General features: G+C 34.4%; 1 protein-coding gene across 2 annotated transcripts in view; it reads left to right on the top strand.

Annotated features, from left to right (window-relative positions):
- The first annotated feature begins 11,321 nt into the window (after positions 1 to 11,321).
- Positions 11,322 to 17,732, top strand: part of CD80 (CD80 molecule) — a 37,585-nt gene continuing 31,174 nt past the window's right edge. Inside the window, exons 1-2 of one of the 2 annotated variants that reach the window (XM_051985341.1) lie at positions 11,322 to 11,414; positions 13,200 to 13,306. In XM_051985341.1, the coding sequence (XP_051841301.1) occupies positions 13,237 to 13,306 (70 nt within the window). In that variant the 5' untranslated portion in view covers positions 11,322 to 11,414; positions 13,200 to 13,236. Of the gene's footprint in view, positions 11,415 to 12,970; positions 13,307 to 17,732 lie in introns of those variants that run through there. The other variant, XM_051985339.1, reaches the window with a different exon arrangement.

The following is a 17,732-nucleotide window of genomic DNA, read 5'->3' as shown; positions in this document are numbered from 1 at the left end:
GACAAAGATACTGGAGTGTTTTGCCATTGTTTTCTCCGGTTCTTTTTACAGATAAGGAAACTGTGGCAGACAGAATTAAGTGATTTATCCCAGTGTCACAGTGAGTAAATCTGAGACCAGATTTGAATTCAGATTTTCCTGACTCCATGCCCAGCTCTCTACCCATTTCACTACCTAGTTGCCCACTCTTTTTTATAGCTGGTATTATTATGGCTTTTTGTGAAATTTTTCACTTGTGAATTTTCCATTACTACATCTACCAAATCCCTGAAGATCTGTTTGCTCATTAATTTTCTTGACAACTTAGACAACTGATTTAAAAAGCACTTATTTACTATACTTCAAGCAATATGCTAATAAGTGCTGAGGCTTACACTTCCAAGATTACAGTTTCCTCCTCTGTATAATGAGGAAATTGAATTTGATGCCCTCCAAGATCCTTCGAGGCCATGTATGAATCTATAGACATATTAATGGGATGCAGCTCTCAGGAATGATGTAGACCCCCAGACTATTTGATCTTGGGAATGGTGTAGTACTGATCCTAAGCTATAATGACTTAGGAATTGTGTATGTATTCTCTTAGGCTATCTTGCCTTCATTTACCTTATTGAGTCCAAAAATTGCTGGCTGTTAGGCTGCTACCTGCTGGTCAGTGATAACTGGGCTTCTGAAACTAATGAGCATCAGTAATGAAGTGTCTAAAGTTAATGCAGGTATAGCACAAAATTGGATGCCAGTCATAATGACAGTTCAGGCTTAAAAACACAACTCTGGAAGGTTCCCTTCTCCCACTTAATTAATGTTTATTGATGGACTGATTTCTGATTCCATTAATTGAGGGTAAATATCCCACACTTTTCCATTTGCCTTTAGGGAATTTTTACGTTACTTAATGGAATATTTAATAGCCTACCAAACACATTGCTAGATTTAGAAATCAGAAATGATTTTTCAATCTCCTTTTTGAGATGGGAATAGTTCGGGGAAATTGAGCTACCATCAAGATTGATTCTATTCCCTTAATGCAGTATTTCCTAACCTATATTCTGTCAAGTGCTCATGTGACACTTATTGAGAACAGCAGTTCAATGAGAAAATTTCAAAATTAGCAATATTTCTCCTTTAAAAATATTAAATTATATGAAATAAATTAAATTCATTTCTAAATACAACTTGAAATTTTAAAATTCCAAAATATAAAAATTGATTGGTTTACTCCAAAATTCCTTGACTTTCTTTCATCTTGCTTGTTTTCTATGCCTGCTAGCCTAGAATTTATGAATTTGGCTAATATATTTCAAACTCTAAAATGCTATATAGTCAAAATAATTTGGTAAATACTGTCATGACTTCTCATGGACCTCAAAACCTCAAGTTATTTGGTTCCACCTAGTCCAATTCACATTTCACATCTCCTTGTTATTCTAAAACAAGGGGATGTGAAATGTGAATTGGAACAAGGGAATGAAATGTGAATTGGACTCTGCCATTTGTCTTTGAAGAAGTCACTGAAGCTCTCTCAGCTTCCATGTCTTCATCTGTACAGAGAAGGTACAACTTACCTCATAGTTTAATATTGAAGGAAGTGCTTTACAAAGTGTTCTTCAGCCAGGCAAGGTGGCAGGTGCTTCTAAATTTCTGCTGCTAGAGGGCTGAGTACATTTCTTGAGCTCAGTAATTTTTCACTTAGTAGGCTAACACTAATTGGCTTTCTATATTAATTTGTGCACCAATATGATCAAGAGGCCTCCAAATTGCCCAAGGAGGAGCAAATGGGCCCAATTCAGAAAGAGGTCAAAACTCCTAATCAACCCCTGAACTTCCAGTCTGGGTGAATAGGGAGAACCAGTCTTAAAAGGGCAGCTAAGTAGCTCGTTGGTAGAGTTCCTAATCTGGAGTTAGGAAGATTCATGTTCCTGAGTTAAAATACAGCTTCAAAAACTTACTAGCTGTATAACCCTGGGCAAGTCACTTAACACCATCTGCCTCAGTTTTCTCATCTACTACTGCAGGATGTTTACCAAAAAAATCCCAAATGGGATCATGCTCATCACTGAATAACTACAACAAGGTCTATTAAATTTTTTAAAAGAAAATAAAATTTTCTGAAAATATGTGTGACTGTGAAATTTTTTCTTTATATGTTAAGTGTATTATTTTATGTAGGCAGTAGTCAAGTCATGGAAAGGTGATACAAACAGTACATGGCACAGAACTTTGAATTTATTCATGATCTTTTCACAAATGTTTTGGCAATCATACAAGGGTAATCCTAAAGTTTATAGCTAAATTATTATTTCTTCTCAAAGACAATTGAGAGATGGTAATTACTACAAAAAAAATAAAATGACCAATGCTTTCAAGGAGAGAGGATGACATAGTGGAGAGAAGTGGAGTAAGGAAGGGAAAGAAGCTATTATTAAGCATCTGTTATGGGCCAGCCATTGGGCTAAACACTTTACAAAGGTTCTCATTTTATTCTCACAACAACCTTGGGAATAGGTGCTATTATGATTTTTATTATACAATTGAGGAAGCTGAGGTAGATGGAGGTTGTGACTTGTTCAGTACAATTAGGGTCGGAGGCTGTATTTGGATGCAAGTCTTCCTAAATTAGACCCAGTAGCAGGTTCTATTATAACAGGGTCAAAAGACCTATGTCCAAATCCCTGGCTCCATCATTTACTAATTGTATGATCTTATGTAAGTCATTTTTACCTGTCAAGGCTTCAGTTTCTTTGTGTACCAAATGGAAATGATAATATAAACACACGAGGATTGTTGTGAGGCTCAAATTAAATGAGATTATAAACGTAAAATTATCATAACATCATAGATTTAGAACTGAAAGGGACTTGAGAGATCATTAGTCCCATCATTTTGTAGATAACAACAAAGAGAGTTTACTTGTTCCGAATAATATAGAAAGTAAATAGCAGAACCTAAGTCTGAATTTAGAGCATTTGACTATATCTAGCCCTCTTTTTTAATGCACCAAACTGAATACATGACTATTATTAGTAGTAGTGGTAATTTTAAACAGGTGGGGCAGTGGGCATGGAGTCAGGAAGATTCATCTTCAAAATCAACCTTAGATACTTCTAATTATGTGACCCTGTGTAAGAGAAGGAAATGGCAAACCACTCCAGCATCTCTGCCAAGAAAATCCCAAATGGGAAGTTAGCGTCAGACATGATTGAAATAACTGAACTTCAAAAATGCATAAGGCTAGAGGGATAGTTTAACTGAAATGTGATGGATTGGAAGGAGAGTAACAGCAAAAAAAAACCTGAGAAGATAGTCTGTGGTTAGATTGTGAGAGCTTTAAATACCAGCCTAAGGAGTTTATATTTTATCCTGGGACCATTAGGGAGGTTTTTGAGGAGGATAGAGATATGGCCAATCCTATCTTAGGAAGATTAATTTGGTAGCTTTTTGGAAAAATGGATTGGGAAGGGAAGAGGCTGGAAACAGTGAGATTAAGTAGGAGGCTATTGTAAAAGCAAGAATTGACAGTAGCCATATGAAGAGTGAGAAAGGAATAGATATAAGGCAAAATTGTTAAGACTTGGCAACTAATTGAATCTGTGGGGTGAGGGAATGAGGGTGAGTGAGAGTAAGAGTCATGACTGATAATATAATTGGAAAGTTTGGTGACTAGAAAGATGGTGTTGGTCATAAGGGAAGCTAATTAAGAAGCTTTGAAATTAAGGCATTGCAGATAATATGGATTAGTCGGATAATAAGTATAAATAAATATTCATTCATATCAGAAAGTTTGAAGGTAACAGCATTATCTAAAAGTAAAGGTCCCATTTTACCAAATATTCACAGCAGCATACTTTGTAATAGAGAGGGAAAATGATTAGAGAATGGCTAAACAAATTGTGGCAATTAACATAATGAAATATTATATTATAAGAAACAATGAATGTAAGGAATTCAAGGAAACATGGGAAATCATATGAACTGATGCAAAGTGAAGAAAGCTGAAATGGGAGGAAAATATGTATATATATATATATATATATATATATATATATATACACACACACACACACATCTCCACACATATTTAGCACAAAAATATAAATATAAATTAAAATTGTTAAAAAGATAGTAGAAATCAGATTAAATGAAATGACTAATCTTGATTTAGACTAATGAGAATGAAATACACTTGTCATTTGCCCCATGGAAAAGAGGTAAACATGGGTATAAAATGATATAATGTGCTAGAGTGCTTAAATGCAGGATCTATGGCCATGGGGAGATAGTTTCTGGAAAGTAACTAGGGAGGAGAAGAAGCATCAATAAAACATCAGTCAATTTACACACAAGCAAAATAAAAAAGGATATCAAAATTTGTGTTCCCTGCTGTTTCTTTAATCTCCTTTTCTAACTAGATGCATTCACGTACTTCCTCTTAATTATGGCCTTTGAGTTTCCCATGTTTGGTATTAGTTCTTATAATTACAAGAGGTATTAAAAAAAAAAACCCTCCTGCCTGAACTCCAATAGACTTGGGATGGAAAATGTTATCCTCATCCAGAGAAAGAGAGAGATATGGAGACTGAATATGAATCAAAGCATGGTATTTTCACCTTTTTTGTTTGTTTGTTTTCTCTCATTTTTTTTCCTTTTTGTTCTGATTTTTCTTGCACAACATAACAAATATGGAAATATGGTTAAAAGAAATGCACATATTTAACATATCAGATTGCTGTGTTGGGAAGGATAAAGGTAAGAAGAAGGGAGGGAGAAAAATTTGGAACGCAAAGTTCTACAAAAATGAATGTTGAAAAGTATTTTTTACATGTATTCACATGTATTTACATGTATGACATAGAATTTTTTTTAATGGAGGAAAAAAATTCTGCCTGGACCCAAACTTGCCTTAGTATCAAGGTATTTGATGCCTTGTCTATCTGTTTGTGTTTCTGGTACTCAATGGAATAGTTTGGGGTCCAGAATTAATTAGTATACTAAATGAAGTAATCTTGGAGTAAGATATAAAAACAAAAATGGTGCAAGAAGATCCTTTGTTTCATGTCATTATTTAGCTTACATATATTTTGTCTTCTTTATATAAAAGGACCTATTGACCAATTTACAAATAGTACCTATTCTAGTTCACTAATATCAAAGTAAAAAAAAAAAGAAAAGCAAAACCCATGCAACAAATATTTATAAAGCAAGCAAAACAAACATTTCTGATATTATAAATTGCAGTCATCGTGTTTGTCTTATGAAAATTTTTTTAAAAAGAAAGTGAGGAAAAAAGTGCTTTAGATTAGAGAAACATAAAGTAGACATGGGGGGAGGGATGAGTATAGTATGTGTGGGTGTGCTTACTAAGAAGACTTAGCTTGAGCAGTACACAAAGTTTTGCTCAAAATTTTTACTTCTCTATTCAGTTGAAGCACCTATGATTTTTATTTCAGAGAATCAGAAAGTACTTACTAGTGATTTAAAAGGAAGAAGTAATACCTCTCAATTTTGCAGTTGTTTCATCTCGAAATATTATTTTGTGAGGATTCATTCCCTTGAATTCCTACAATGGTGAGGAATGATTTTATGCAAATCTCAGCTGCTGGTTCTGTACAAGACTTGCAGAAAGAAAGATGGATCCAGAGATAGATTAGGATTCCTTCATTCTAACCAACTATATACCCTGTCCATCTGACAAAGTAAGAGAATTTGTTGAATGATGAGTACTTAGCACAGTGCCATATCTGGCATATGGTAGACACTTTCTTGTTCAGTTCTTTTAGAGCCATGTCTAACTCTTCATGACCCTATTTGGGGTTTTCTTGGTAAAGATACTGTAATTTTTTTTTTGCCATTCCCTTCCCCAGCTCATGTTGCAGCTGAGGAAACTGAACCAAATAGGATTAAGCTACTTTGCTGGGATCCTACAGGTAGTGTCTGAGGCTGGATTTGAAGTCAGGAAGACAAGACTGGGTGCTCAATCCACTTCACCTTCTAGCTGCCCCAGTAAGTACTTAATAAATGTTTATTGATTGGTTGATTTCTAGATTATTTTGTCCTGAAAAAGTCAGGAAAATCATGGTGCCTCTTTGTAGTCCCCTGGCACTTAGTCACATATACTACTCTGAGTGTGCTTTCTCTACTTGCTATTGGAGTAAACCATAGAAAGAAGGAAAAAAAATTAAATCTCCGATATTTTTTGATATGGCTTTCTTGATATGGCAATAGTGATCCAAGCACTATGTGGGGATTGCGCTTACCCCATCACCTGGTTTTGGTCTGGCCAAATAGCTCTATGCTTTTTCCTAGAAATTCGATGTGCTCAGATTTGGGAACCCCCAGGAACTCCCAATATCCAGAGTAGCCATACGGGGAATTAAACACATTTTTCAGTTAGGAGAAAGAAAATTAGCTCTTTCTCTATTCAAAGGTCAAAGAGTTCCTATAATTTCAACTACCACTTTGCAAACATAGCTTCCAATTTTACATCTTTATTACGCTTCCAGGACTACCTCTCTTCTTGCTAGTATATCACTTCTCTGTTAGAAAGGGCATAGTATGTTTTATTATCAGTTCTCCAGAGTGGTGGGTCATCATTGCAGGCAGGGTTCTCAAATCTTTCAAAGCTACTTCTTGGTAAAATGTTATAGTCCCTGTAAAAATTGTCCTCTTGGTTCTCATTTCACATACACAATGTAAACATTAGTTTACATAACTAATCTCAGATATTTGAATCTGTTTCATCACAATGACACAATAATATTCTACAATACTTATATAGCATGATTTGTTCAACAGCACTCCCCAATTGTTGAGTACTTTAGTTTTATGATATGACAAAAGGCGATGCTATTAATATTTTTATATAGTTTGATCCTTTCCCTTTTTTTTCATCTCTTTAGCAGTGGTTCTCAAAGTATGGTCTAGAGAATCCTGGGGATCTCTGAAACCCTTTTAGAGGGTCTACAAATTCAAAAATAGTTTTTATTTCCAATATGGTAAATGTCTGTAAATATAATCCAGATAAACAAAAATGCTTTGGAGAGATCCTCAATAATTTTTAATAGGATAAAGATACTGAAAACAAAAGTTTGAGGACCACTGCTATATGCCTAGCATTGGTATCACTGGATCAAAGGTTATGCATATTTTCCTGACTTTTGGGGATGGCTAGATTAATCTTGCTGAAGTGCCATTCTGAATTTGTCAATCCACTCTCAAAAAACTCAATGTTCCCTATTGCCCACTAAGTAAAATCTCAATTGCTTAGTCTAGTATTCAAAGTCATACATCATATGGCCCTAATCAACCTTGCTAGCCTTATTTTTGTGAAATCAGTCCTTTGTGACTAGAGAGATAGATGGAGATATGGAGATGTATAGGGGGTACAGTGAATAGAGATCTGGGCATGGAGTTAGGAAGACTAATAAATCTTCAATGTCTTCAAGACATGAGTCTTCATGAGTTCCAATCTAACCTCAGACATTTACTATTTATGTGACCTTGGGCAAGTCATGTAACCCTGTTTGCCTCAGTTTCTTCATCTGTGAAATGAGCTAGAAAAGGAAAAGGCAAATAACTTCAATATCCTTGCCAAGAAAAACCCAGATGGGATCACAAAGAGTCAGACGTGACTGAAACAAATAAACAAAAACAAAATCTATATGAATACATATTTTATATATACATATGTATATGTGTGTATACATATACACATATATATGAATATGTATAGAGAAATGCTATATGTGTACATATATGTGTATCTATATATACCATATACATATGACATGTATTGTGTACTCTGTATACATTTATATAGCATGTATGTGTACAAATATCTGTTTACTGAATGCTGTCCAGACTATAAATCCTTTGTGGGCAGGATAACATATGTAGTATATTGTTTGTATCCCCAGGGTCTAGGTCAATGCCCTGAATATGGCAGATGTTCAATAACTATTTTTGCTATTTATGATTATTATAAAAACCCTATTTTATGTGGCATTCTGATCACTTTGGTCTCTCAAAGATTGTGCCAGTGGGATAAATGGTCACATTGCATTTTTTTTCCTATAAACATCTTCAGTACAGAATCACACAGTCCTGCCCCAATCTGTTAAAAAAAAATTAATAAATGAAATACAATTTTACCTTATTAAAACTCATCCATATCATTGAACATCCCTAATGTAATCAAAGAGTTGATATTTGTCATAAAGATATGTACCTAGTTCCTAGAGACCAATCAATCAATAAATAATTAATCAAGTACCTCCTGTGTCAGATCCTCTGAATTCCTCATAGTTAACTCAAACACAGGGAATGAAGCAATTTCTCATCTCAAGGAGTTTACCTTCTAAAGGGAGGCAACAAGGACACATGTAAATATATATGGAATAAATGCAAATATCAGGGGATCATAAATTTAGAAATTTAGTTACTACCAAAACTGACAGTCCCTTTTTTTTTTCCATCTCTTTAGCAGTGGTTCTCAAAGTATGGTCTAGAGAATCCTGGGGGTCTCTGAAACCCAAAAATAATTTAAAATTATTTTGGAAGGTTGGCAAGGCAGGATAGAGAAATGTGAATTGGATAGTAATACATTTAGTAGATTCATGATAATGATAATAATAAAAGACTATGTAAAATAGTAGATGGAGCTTTAAAATTTTTTAAATAACAAATAATAAATAAAATAAATAATATTTAATAAATTTTAATAATTTATTAATTTAATATATATTTAATTTAATTTATTATATATTTAGATATTATATATAATTAATTTAATATATATTTAAAATATAAATTTTAATAACTAAATAAAATTTTAAAATTAATAAATGAATATTATAAATAATATTTAAATATTAAAAATAAATAAATAAATAACTGGAAGATAAGTAAAAATAAATAAATAATAATGAAATAAATTTTTTTAGATAGAGTGACAGGAAGACAATTCAAGTCTTGTCTTTGACACCTACTAGCTAAGTGATCTCAGGCCTGTCACTTAACCTTAAAATGTCCTCAAGTAACTCTAAATCCATAAGTCACAAATAGTTGCTATCAGTAACAATGGAGGGAGTTTCCACTATGGGAGTTCCCACACACTGATTAAATGTAGACAAAATCATCACTTTATTCTGCATTAAATTCATTAAGTCTTCATATGTTACTCTGAATTCCTCATTTTCAGTATTTCTCACTGCACATTTCATGACATTCATAAACCACAATTTGTTTCATCATATCCTAGTGTGTTGGAATCCATGTATTTTTCTAGTTCTTTGTTAGAGTGGAAGTGCTGCAACATGACTTTTATGGAAATGTTTTGCACAGCTTCACATGTGCCCTCTCAATGGGGGTAGTGGGGAAGGAGGAAGAGAAAGAATCTGGAACTCAAACTTTGAAAAACAAATGTTAAAAATTGCTTTACATGTAAATAAGGTAAAATAATATATTAAATAATGAAAAAAAAAGAATGGAAGCATTATTGTGGATCTATTAGAGAAACATACAGAGACAGAGATAGAGACAAATATACACCTACACTCTTATACACTTACATATGACTTCTCTTTCTGGCTTTGATTTCACAATTTCCAATATTTAACAATGTGTTGGAATCAAAAAAATAAAATAAAAAAACAAAAATTGTATAATTTTAGATTATATTAATATATAGAAACGACATAAGCTTTGGGAAGGAATAGTCGTAGAATCTAAGTTATATTACCTTAACACCTTCAATTTGAAGAAAAGGAAACTGTGACTCAGATCAATAAGTGACTTGTCCAAGCTCACACAGTAAGTAAATGACAGCCTCAGTTTGAATTTAGGTTCTCTGACTCCAAACCTAATTAATACCCATTCTGCTGAACTTCACAGTCATAATGTATTGAGCTAATTAGATGACATCTAGAGTATTTCATCAAGTTTTGGACACTATAGTTTAAGAAACACTAACATTGCTAAGAACAGCATTTGTGAAGGAAGGTGACTCAGGGAAAGATCTGAAAACTATCACACAAAGATTGATAGAAGGAAGGAAGGCAGGGGAAAAAAGGCTTTTATTTCTTAAGAAGCACACATGAAAGTGCTTAATATATGTAAATCATTGTGCTAAGCATCAGGGCTACAAATAGAAAAATGTGACAGTTTTTGCTCTCAGAGAGCACACATTCTAATGGAGGAAAGAACATGTAAGAACTGTCAACTACAAGTTAGATGGAAATTTGTCTTCAGGATATAGCAGCAACATAGATGATAATATATCTTGTTTATTGTCATTTCTACTGATAAAATCACATCTGTTGCTGATCTTGTGCCATTAAATTTAGGTGCTGAGGGCTAAACTGTCTTGTCCAAACTCACATAATAATTAAAATTCATGAACTGCTTTTTCTGGGTCTTCAGGAGCTGTGGCTAGTTCTGGGTTGCATTTCCATGGGAGTTGCTGTCAAGGCTGGACTGGAGAAAGGAGGGAAGCACTATTTCTAGGGTTTGGGGGCTTACATGGCTGGTGCTAAAGAAAGGAGATCTCTTTTCCAAATGACTGCTCCTCTAAAATAGTTGTGTGTTTTTAGCTAATCATTCAGCAGCTACTGCTCTCCCAGAAGCCTTGGGTTCTAGATCCTATGATACTTCCATCAGAAGAGGAAGGGAAGTTATGGTCATTCTGCTGATTCTATCTCCTCTCTCTCCCTCAAGGTATCTTGATGCTTCAGGATATTGTTCCTACCAGGTGGTATTAATTTGAGCATCATGTATATATATATATATATATATATATATATATATATATATATATACACACATATATATACATATATATATACATGTGTATACATGTGTATATATACACTCATATATATATATAAAATATATGTATGTGTAATCAGTTGTAAAGCACCCAACTTTACACAGCAATGCAGATGGGACTGCCCTTCCCCTTCAGAATCTCTCTATTCTGACTTTCCCCCCTACTTCAGGACTGCCCCTTGGGATCCAATTAAGCTAGTTTCACTTGTAGAAAAAGGTACAGAGAGACCAGAGGTGTTCAGTCTCAGGGCTGTTCACACAGGTTCGCTCTCCCCTAGGGACAGCTCTGGTATTAAGGTTTTTTTCTCTCGTATAGGGTCTTCCTGAAATCACACTGTGTGGGTGTCTCTTCCACCTATGACTTCATGTCAAGCCAATCCTAAGTTTGACTCTAATACTTCTGGGTCAAAGAAGAATCAGATCCTCAAATCATTTTAAGGAAATGATAGGGAAGTGACGATTTAATGACATCACTGAGAAAAAGGCAGTTAACCAGACTGATTTGCCATTTGAAGTCTGCAAGCCCATGGAAAAAGAGGGTCAGCTCTCTTAATAACTTTTCCTAAAGACAAAAAGGAAGAAACTTGTCTTCGGTAAGTACAATTCTACTCATCTCAATTTTTAAAGTACTGTGAGCGACTATAGTTTAATGAGACCTGGATTTTGTTTTTTATCTTTTTTTAACCAGCAGCCTAGAACTTGTAGGTATGAATGAGTTTTGCTTCTTTCAGAGTAATCCCCTTGGAAGATCTTGTACTTCTTTCAGATATGTTTGTCCAAGAATTCTGTAAAACTCTTCTTTAAGAATTGCTTTTAGCCTTGGAGTACAATTTTTAAAATTTTATAAAATAAAAATTTTAAACTTTCCTCCTTCAAAGATGTCCTTAAAAATTCCCAAATTTGCTGAATAAGGTGGGTTACAATGTATTTTGGCAATACTCTTTGTAACATATGATTTGGAGATTGAAGGGTCATTGGAAATCATTTGGTCACAGGTTCTTAGATTGAGAGTCAGAAAGAACTCTAGCAGTCACTGAATCTGTGATTTTATACAGGAAAAAATTTAGGTACTGAGGACTAAACTGTTTTGTTTAAACTGTCTTGTCACGTAGACTATAATAATAATTAAAATTCATGAGCATGAGTCTATGTGGCTCCTAAATCATTCCTGTAAGTATATTTATCCAAAAATAAGTCTCATTGCCTCATAGTTTCCAGTTATGTTGGCCTACGAAAACAAGAAGTTATTTCTATTATATGTCTATAGATCTTTCCATTGATATAGTCTACTCCACTCTCCTAAGTACTTAATATTTTTATTTACCCCCCTCAAATTTATAATTTATTCATTTTGTTTTCAGCATTAATTTAAAATTTTTTGAGTTTTCAATTCTCTTCCCCCAATGAAAAGATAAGTAATATGATATCAATTATACATATTGAGTCATGTAAAATGTATTTCCTTACTTAATGTTTTTACTAATCATTACTGATGAAGGTGAAGATGAATCTAAATCTAGTTGCATATTTTTCAAGAAAATTGTGTTAAAGAAACAAGATTCTTTTCAAATTTAGACAAATATTTCTTTTGTATTTATATCCACAGACCCAGTACAGTGCTTAGTATATAGTAGGTGCTTAATTGCTCTGATTTTTCACCCTGTCCCAACAAAAGGACTTTTATGCTATAGTGAGTATTTTGATCTTCACATTTTGCTTTAAGATAATATTTATAAAGCACAGTACCTATATGAATGCTTTTTTTCTTTCTTTATTCTCTTTCCTTTGGATTTTTGATAAATTTGGACAAAAATAGTAGAAGTAGTGTCATTGAGAAATGAAATTATTTCCAAATTACAAATAACAAAAAGCTGGTCACAGAATATATTGTAAATATGATGAAAATGTAACATTTTTGTGATCCTTTCCACCTGTTTTCTCTATCCAGACACAAGACACATTGGAGATACAAGAAACAGAAGAAATGAAATTCATGAAGTAAAAAAAAGATGGATTTCTCTTATTATTAAACAGCATAGATTTTATGATGTGTATATAATTGGACAAAGCATGGTTGAAATAAACTTGATTTTTTTTTTTAAAGGAGCGCCCTTTGGTTGGTTTTGAAAGAGGAAACAAATAGACCTCTCCTTCCAAAGAGTTTTAAAAAAATTAAGTGTTTCAGCGGCCCAGCTTTAATAGAGAACACATTGAAAGGTTATTTTAAAACCTCAGGAAAACCCTTTAGAGCCTTAATGAATATAATCATCACGGGCTTCTTCCTGTTTCTTCTACTCATATGGGTATAATTCCAAAAGACAGCTCATCTGCATTTTGCTTCTGACATTTTATTTTTATTTTCTCTTTTTGGGTTTCAGGCATTTGGAAATACACCTTCCTGGACTGGAACTGGGGATGGCCCAATCCACGTTCTCACTCCTCATGTTCCTTTCGTTTCTTCTGAATCTTTTCTACTCCAGCTCAGGTACAGGTAATCAACTTTAAGGGGATTAACATACTCACTACTCCTAATGAGGGGAGCAATGATGGAGTTTCCCCTGATTTCTCCACAACCACATTGGTCATAGGGATTCAGAATGATAGTCTTGTGTGATGGCTTCTTCACGGCATGTAGCTAATCTGTGCACAGTGATGCATGTTTGGTGTATTCTGCAAGAGGCTCTTCAATTAATTTTGTTTGCTCTGTACCTACAGGGGAAGCCCCAGTTAGTTGATCTTTCTTCTGGGTGAGATTGAGAGGAAGCTGTTTCAGCCACAATAAAAAAAACAGCAAACAAGCTATCTCCATCCCAGAAAACAAGAGAATGAAGCACACTTCCCTCTTTTTGGTAGAGAGGATTACAGAGAACTACAGAGTGTTGCCTATGTTGTCTGACTTTTTCAGCCAGTTTTGCTGGGGTTTGGGTGACTGCACTGGGAAATGATAGGTTTGTTATTTTATTTGTTTTTAAGAAATAAATAATTTTTTTTAAAGAAGTTTCCTCAGGGGATAAGGAATAATTTTCTTCCAACAACTAGAAGTGAGAACATCTAGTTATGTAAATTGAAATGATCAGAAAGCTAGGGATGTAATCTCTAGCCTTAAAATGATCAGATATCTGTCTTTGGTGGGATGATTCCATTATGAATACAGTAGAAAAAGACATGGGTTTAGAATTATGGAACCTGGATTAAATTCTGTTAATTACTAGATCCTAAGCAAGTTAGTTCACCCCCGAGTCTCAGCCTCTCATCTGTAAAATGGAATTATGTGTTTGTACTAAATTACTTCTAAGGTCCCTTCTGTCTCTGAATCTATGATCCTCTGTTCATCTGACCAGTGTATTTAGTGCAGTCTTTACATTAGAGACTTTTTGACACAATCAATTATATTAGAATTTCTATTTCCTTTACCATGCAACTATATGCTTCATTATCAGTCAACAAGCGTGAATAAGGCAACTAATCTGTACCAGACATTGTGCTAAGTGCTGCAAAGGGCTATGAAAGCCTGAGTAGCAGCTCTGTGGTACTTCTTTTGAAACTACTTGCCTCCCTATAGTCCAGTGAGGTTGGAATCATGATTATCATTAGCACCTCCATTTTGCAGAGGAGGAAACAAAGGTTCCAAAAAGTATAAATGTTTTATCCACAATCACACAACAGGAAAATGTGCAGGTCTTCCAGTTGATTCTATTCTTTTTTAATGAACTTTGAAATGATTTAAGATAAGGTTTTAGTTGCACTGGCTTCTTCCCTTCCCCCTCCCAGATTTCTCTTCCTTCACTTACTGTTTTTCTCCTCTTGGGTGCCATCTTCATTTCTTCTTGCTCTTTCTCCCCTCTCTTTCTTTTTCTCTTCTCTCCTTGTTCATGTTCTGTAATCTTTCCTCTCTCTCTCCTAACTCTAAGCCCCTTCTTTCTCCATCTTCTTTATCCTATACCACCAGCAATTCCCTACACCAATGGATTGGAATTGGAAGGCATATTGTTCCAGAGATGTACCAGAGTCTGATCAAATAGGCAGTTGTTAGATATTCATCCAGTAGGAGCATTTACTCCTCAAAAATCAGGGCTTGGATTATTATTTTACTGATTGTTAGACTTAAGATAATTAAATTTCAGCAAATTAAGTTGAAAAAGTGTCATCTATACATTTCTCTCCCTAACCCCAGTCAGCTGTTAAACATTTATTAGTACATCCTGGCACTGTTCTTGCTTGAATAAGTCTTGTTGAGTTAGAAAATTAACATTGGAGGCCAACATTTGCTGTATCTATTATTTCTATAACAGGCAACCTGATGGAACACCTATCTGTATCATTTCAGCTACAGGTTGGAGATTATGAAAGTTGGGAAGAGGGAAAGGGAAGAAAATGTGTGTATTTTAGCAGATGAATAGGCAAAATGGAAACATAGAAAGTGGAAGGTGATGAAGAATGCTTAGTTCAAGCTGGCTCTAAGTCCAAGACTTTTTTGTCTTTATTGAACTGGGGTAAATTTTGTGTTTGTTTGTTTAGTTGTTTATATATGCATTGTGCCTATGACCTATGCAAGAGGTCTCACCAACTCTCTAGCATTACAAGTTACAAATGAATTGTTGCTAATCTACATGGGTTGAGTGAGCTTCTATCCAGGATAGATATATGTATTTATAAGATACATTTGTGCACACAGGGTGTTCCAAAAGTTTTAGTTCAGTTTTGCATTGAGGGTTTTCCCATGATTTTCTATGAATAACACACTCCACCTTAGTGCAACTTTGCATTAAGATTTTTGAGCTACTTTCTGTATATCTGTGTACATATTATAAATACACATAACTGTCCTGTATGGAAACTCTAGAACTCAAGGCAAATATTCCTGATTAAAGGGCCAATACAGGCTGCTGCTGCTGATAATATATATGTTTATATGTATATATATATATATGTGTGTGTGTGTGTATGTGTATACACACATAAATACACACACACACACACACACATACCCACACCTACCATGAGCAGGTCCTGATGTGCATTGGTAATAAGTCAATAAACATTTAGTAAACACCTACAATGTGCCTGGTACTTTGCTAGAGATACAAAAAAGAAGCAAAAGACAGTACTGAATCCCAAAAAGCTTACAATCTAATGGAGACAATAAGCAAATAAATGTTTACATACAAGTTATATTCAAGATAAGTAAGAAACAATTAAAAGAGGAAAAATCACTAGAATTAAATAGAGATGGAAAAGTTTTTCTGTAGAAGATTAGATTTTAATTGAGTTTAAAGGAAATCTGGGAAGCTAGAAGGTAGAAATGAGAAGGGAGAGTATCCCAGGCATGGAAAACAACCATAGAAAACACTCAGAGTGGAGAGAGAGAATATTTTATTTATAAAACAGCAAGGAACTCTTCTATCATATATATACTGCATATATGTATGTGTGTATGGGGAAATGGGGGTTATATATATAATATATAGTAAGTAACATGTGTAGGCAGCTAGGTGGTACTGTAGTGCACAGAGCACCTGCCCCAGAATCAGGAAGCCTCAGCTTCCTTAGTTCAAATCTGGCCTCAGACAATTTAATTAGGTGTAGAATCTGGACAAGTCACTTAATCCTGTTTGCCTCATCTATAAAATGAGCTTGAATAAGAAATAGAAAACTTCTCCAGCATCTTTGCCAAGAAATGCCCAAATAGGGGTCACAAAGAATTAGACATGTATGAAAATAAACAACAAATCTATGTATGTGTACCTGCAAGTATGTATGCATTCATATGTGTATACTTTGTGCCCAATTCCTATAGAAATCCTAAGTGACTGAGAGAGAGAGATAGATTCACTTGTTGGATTTCAATATATGACCTATTATTCCTAGGGATCAGAGGATCAGAGGGCTAAGAAGATTATAAATCTGAATGTAAAAAGTTTTAGAGAGATGATGTAGCCTATGTATATTTATATCTACACATATAGAATTATATAAATATACAGGATATCCCAAAATTCTTATTGTAGTTTAAAACTAGTAAAATTAAGCACTAAGACTTATGGGAGACCCTATAGATAGCTAGATGGGTAGGAAAGTAGAAAAAAAATAGCTCACAGTGTGTTTCATTATTATGTGGTTGTCCTTGAGGGATTTCATAATAGGAAGGAAAAGGAAAAATTGACACAGATACAACTATTTTTCAAAAAGTTGGAGTAGAAAAACAGTAGTTTGGAGAGTCAGGCCTTTGCTTCCAAAGGGCTTGAGGAGAAAGAAAGACACCTTTCAGGTGAATAAGACTCTGTGTGTGTTGAGGTTGAGTGAATGGAACATTGGTTGCAGTGACATCTGGGGAGTTTTACTTTATTGGAGTGAGGTAGCAAGACAAGGAATGGGGAGGAAGCATATCTCTAGTCTTGGCTCTTAAACTAAAGAGTTCTGTGATCTGAAGCAAATCCTTTGCCCTTTATGACCCTCGGTTTCCTCTCCTGTAAAGTGAAATGAGATGTATTCATTGTCTCCAGGATCCCTTCCAAATCTGACATTCTCTATATCCAGCTAAGTCAATTTAGCTTTTCTATTCATTCTTCAATGAGTCAGTAAAGATTAGCCATCCGTGGTGATGAAAATGACTGATCAGCTTAAATTAAAGAATAGAAAGATTTTCAGGGGCCCAGTACATTTCCTGCAAAGGTTAATGTGGCAGTGAATGGGTCAAAAACTCCCTTTAACTCCCCTCAAAAAAGAAGTTGTTTAGTAGAAAAGAAAACAGAGGCAAAGGGGAAATTTGTGTTACTGTTCAGGCAGGATGAACTTTGGGGAGAATTATGAAAACCTTGAACTTAATTTAAAGACATTAAAAAAGAAGTCTGTTTAGCCAGCCAAGTTCTCTTCCTGCTATTAGCAAAAAAGAGGCAAAATAATGGACTTAG

The sequence above is a fragment of the Antechinus flavipes genome, chromosome 3 (assembly GCF_016432865.1).
Source record: "Antechinus flavipes isolate AdamAnt ecotype Samford, QLD, Australia chromosome 3, AdamAnt_v2, whole genome shotgun sequence".
Taxonomy (NCBI): Eukaryota; Metazoa; Chordata; class Mammalia; order Dasyuromorphia; family Dasyuridae; genus Antechinus; species Antechinus flavipes.
The sequence above is the reverse complement of the archived record's forward strand: the minus strand, read 5'-3'. Positions and strand labels throughout refer to the sequence as shown.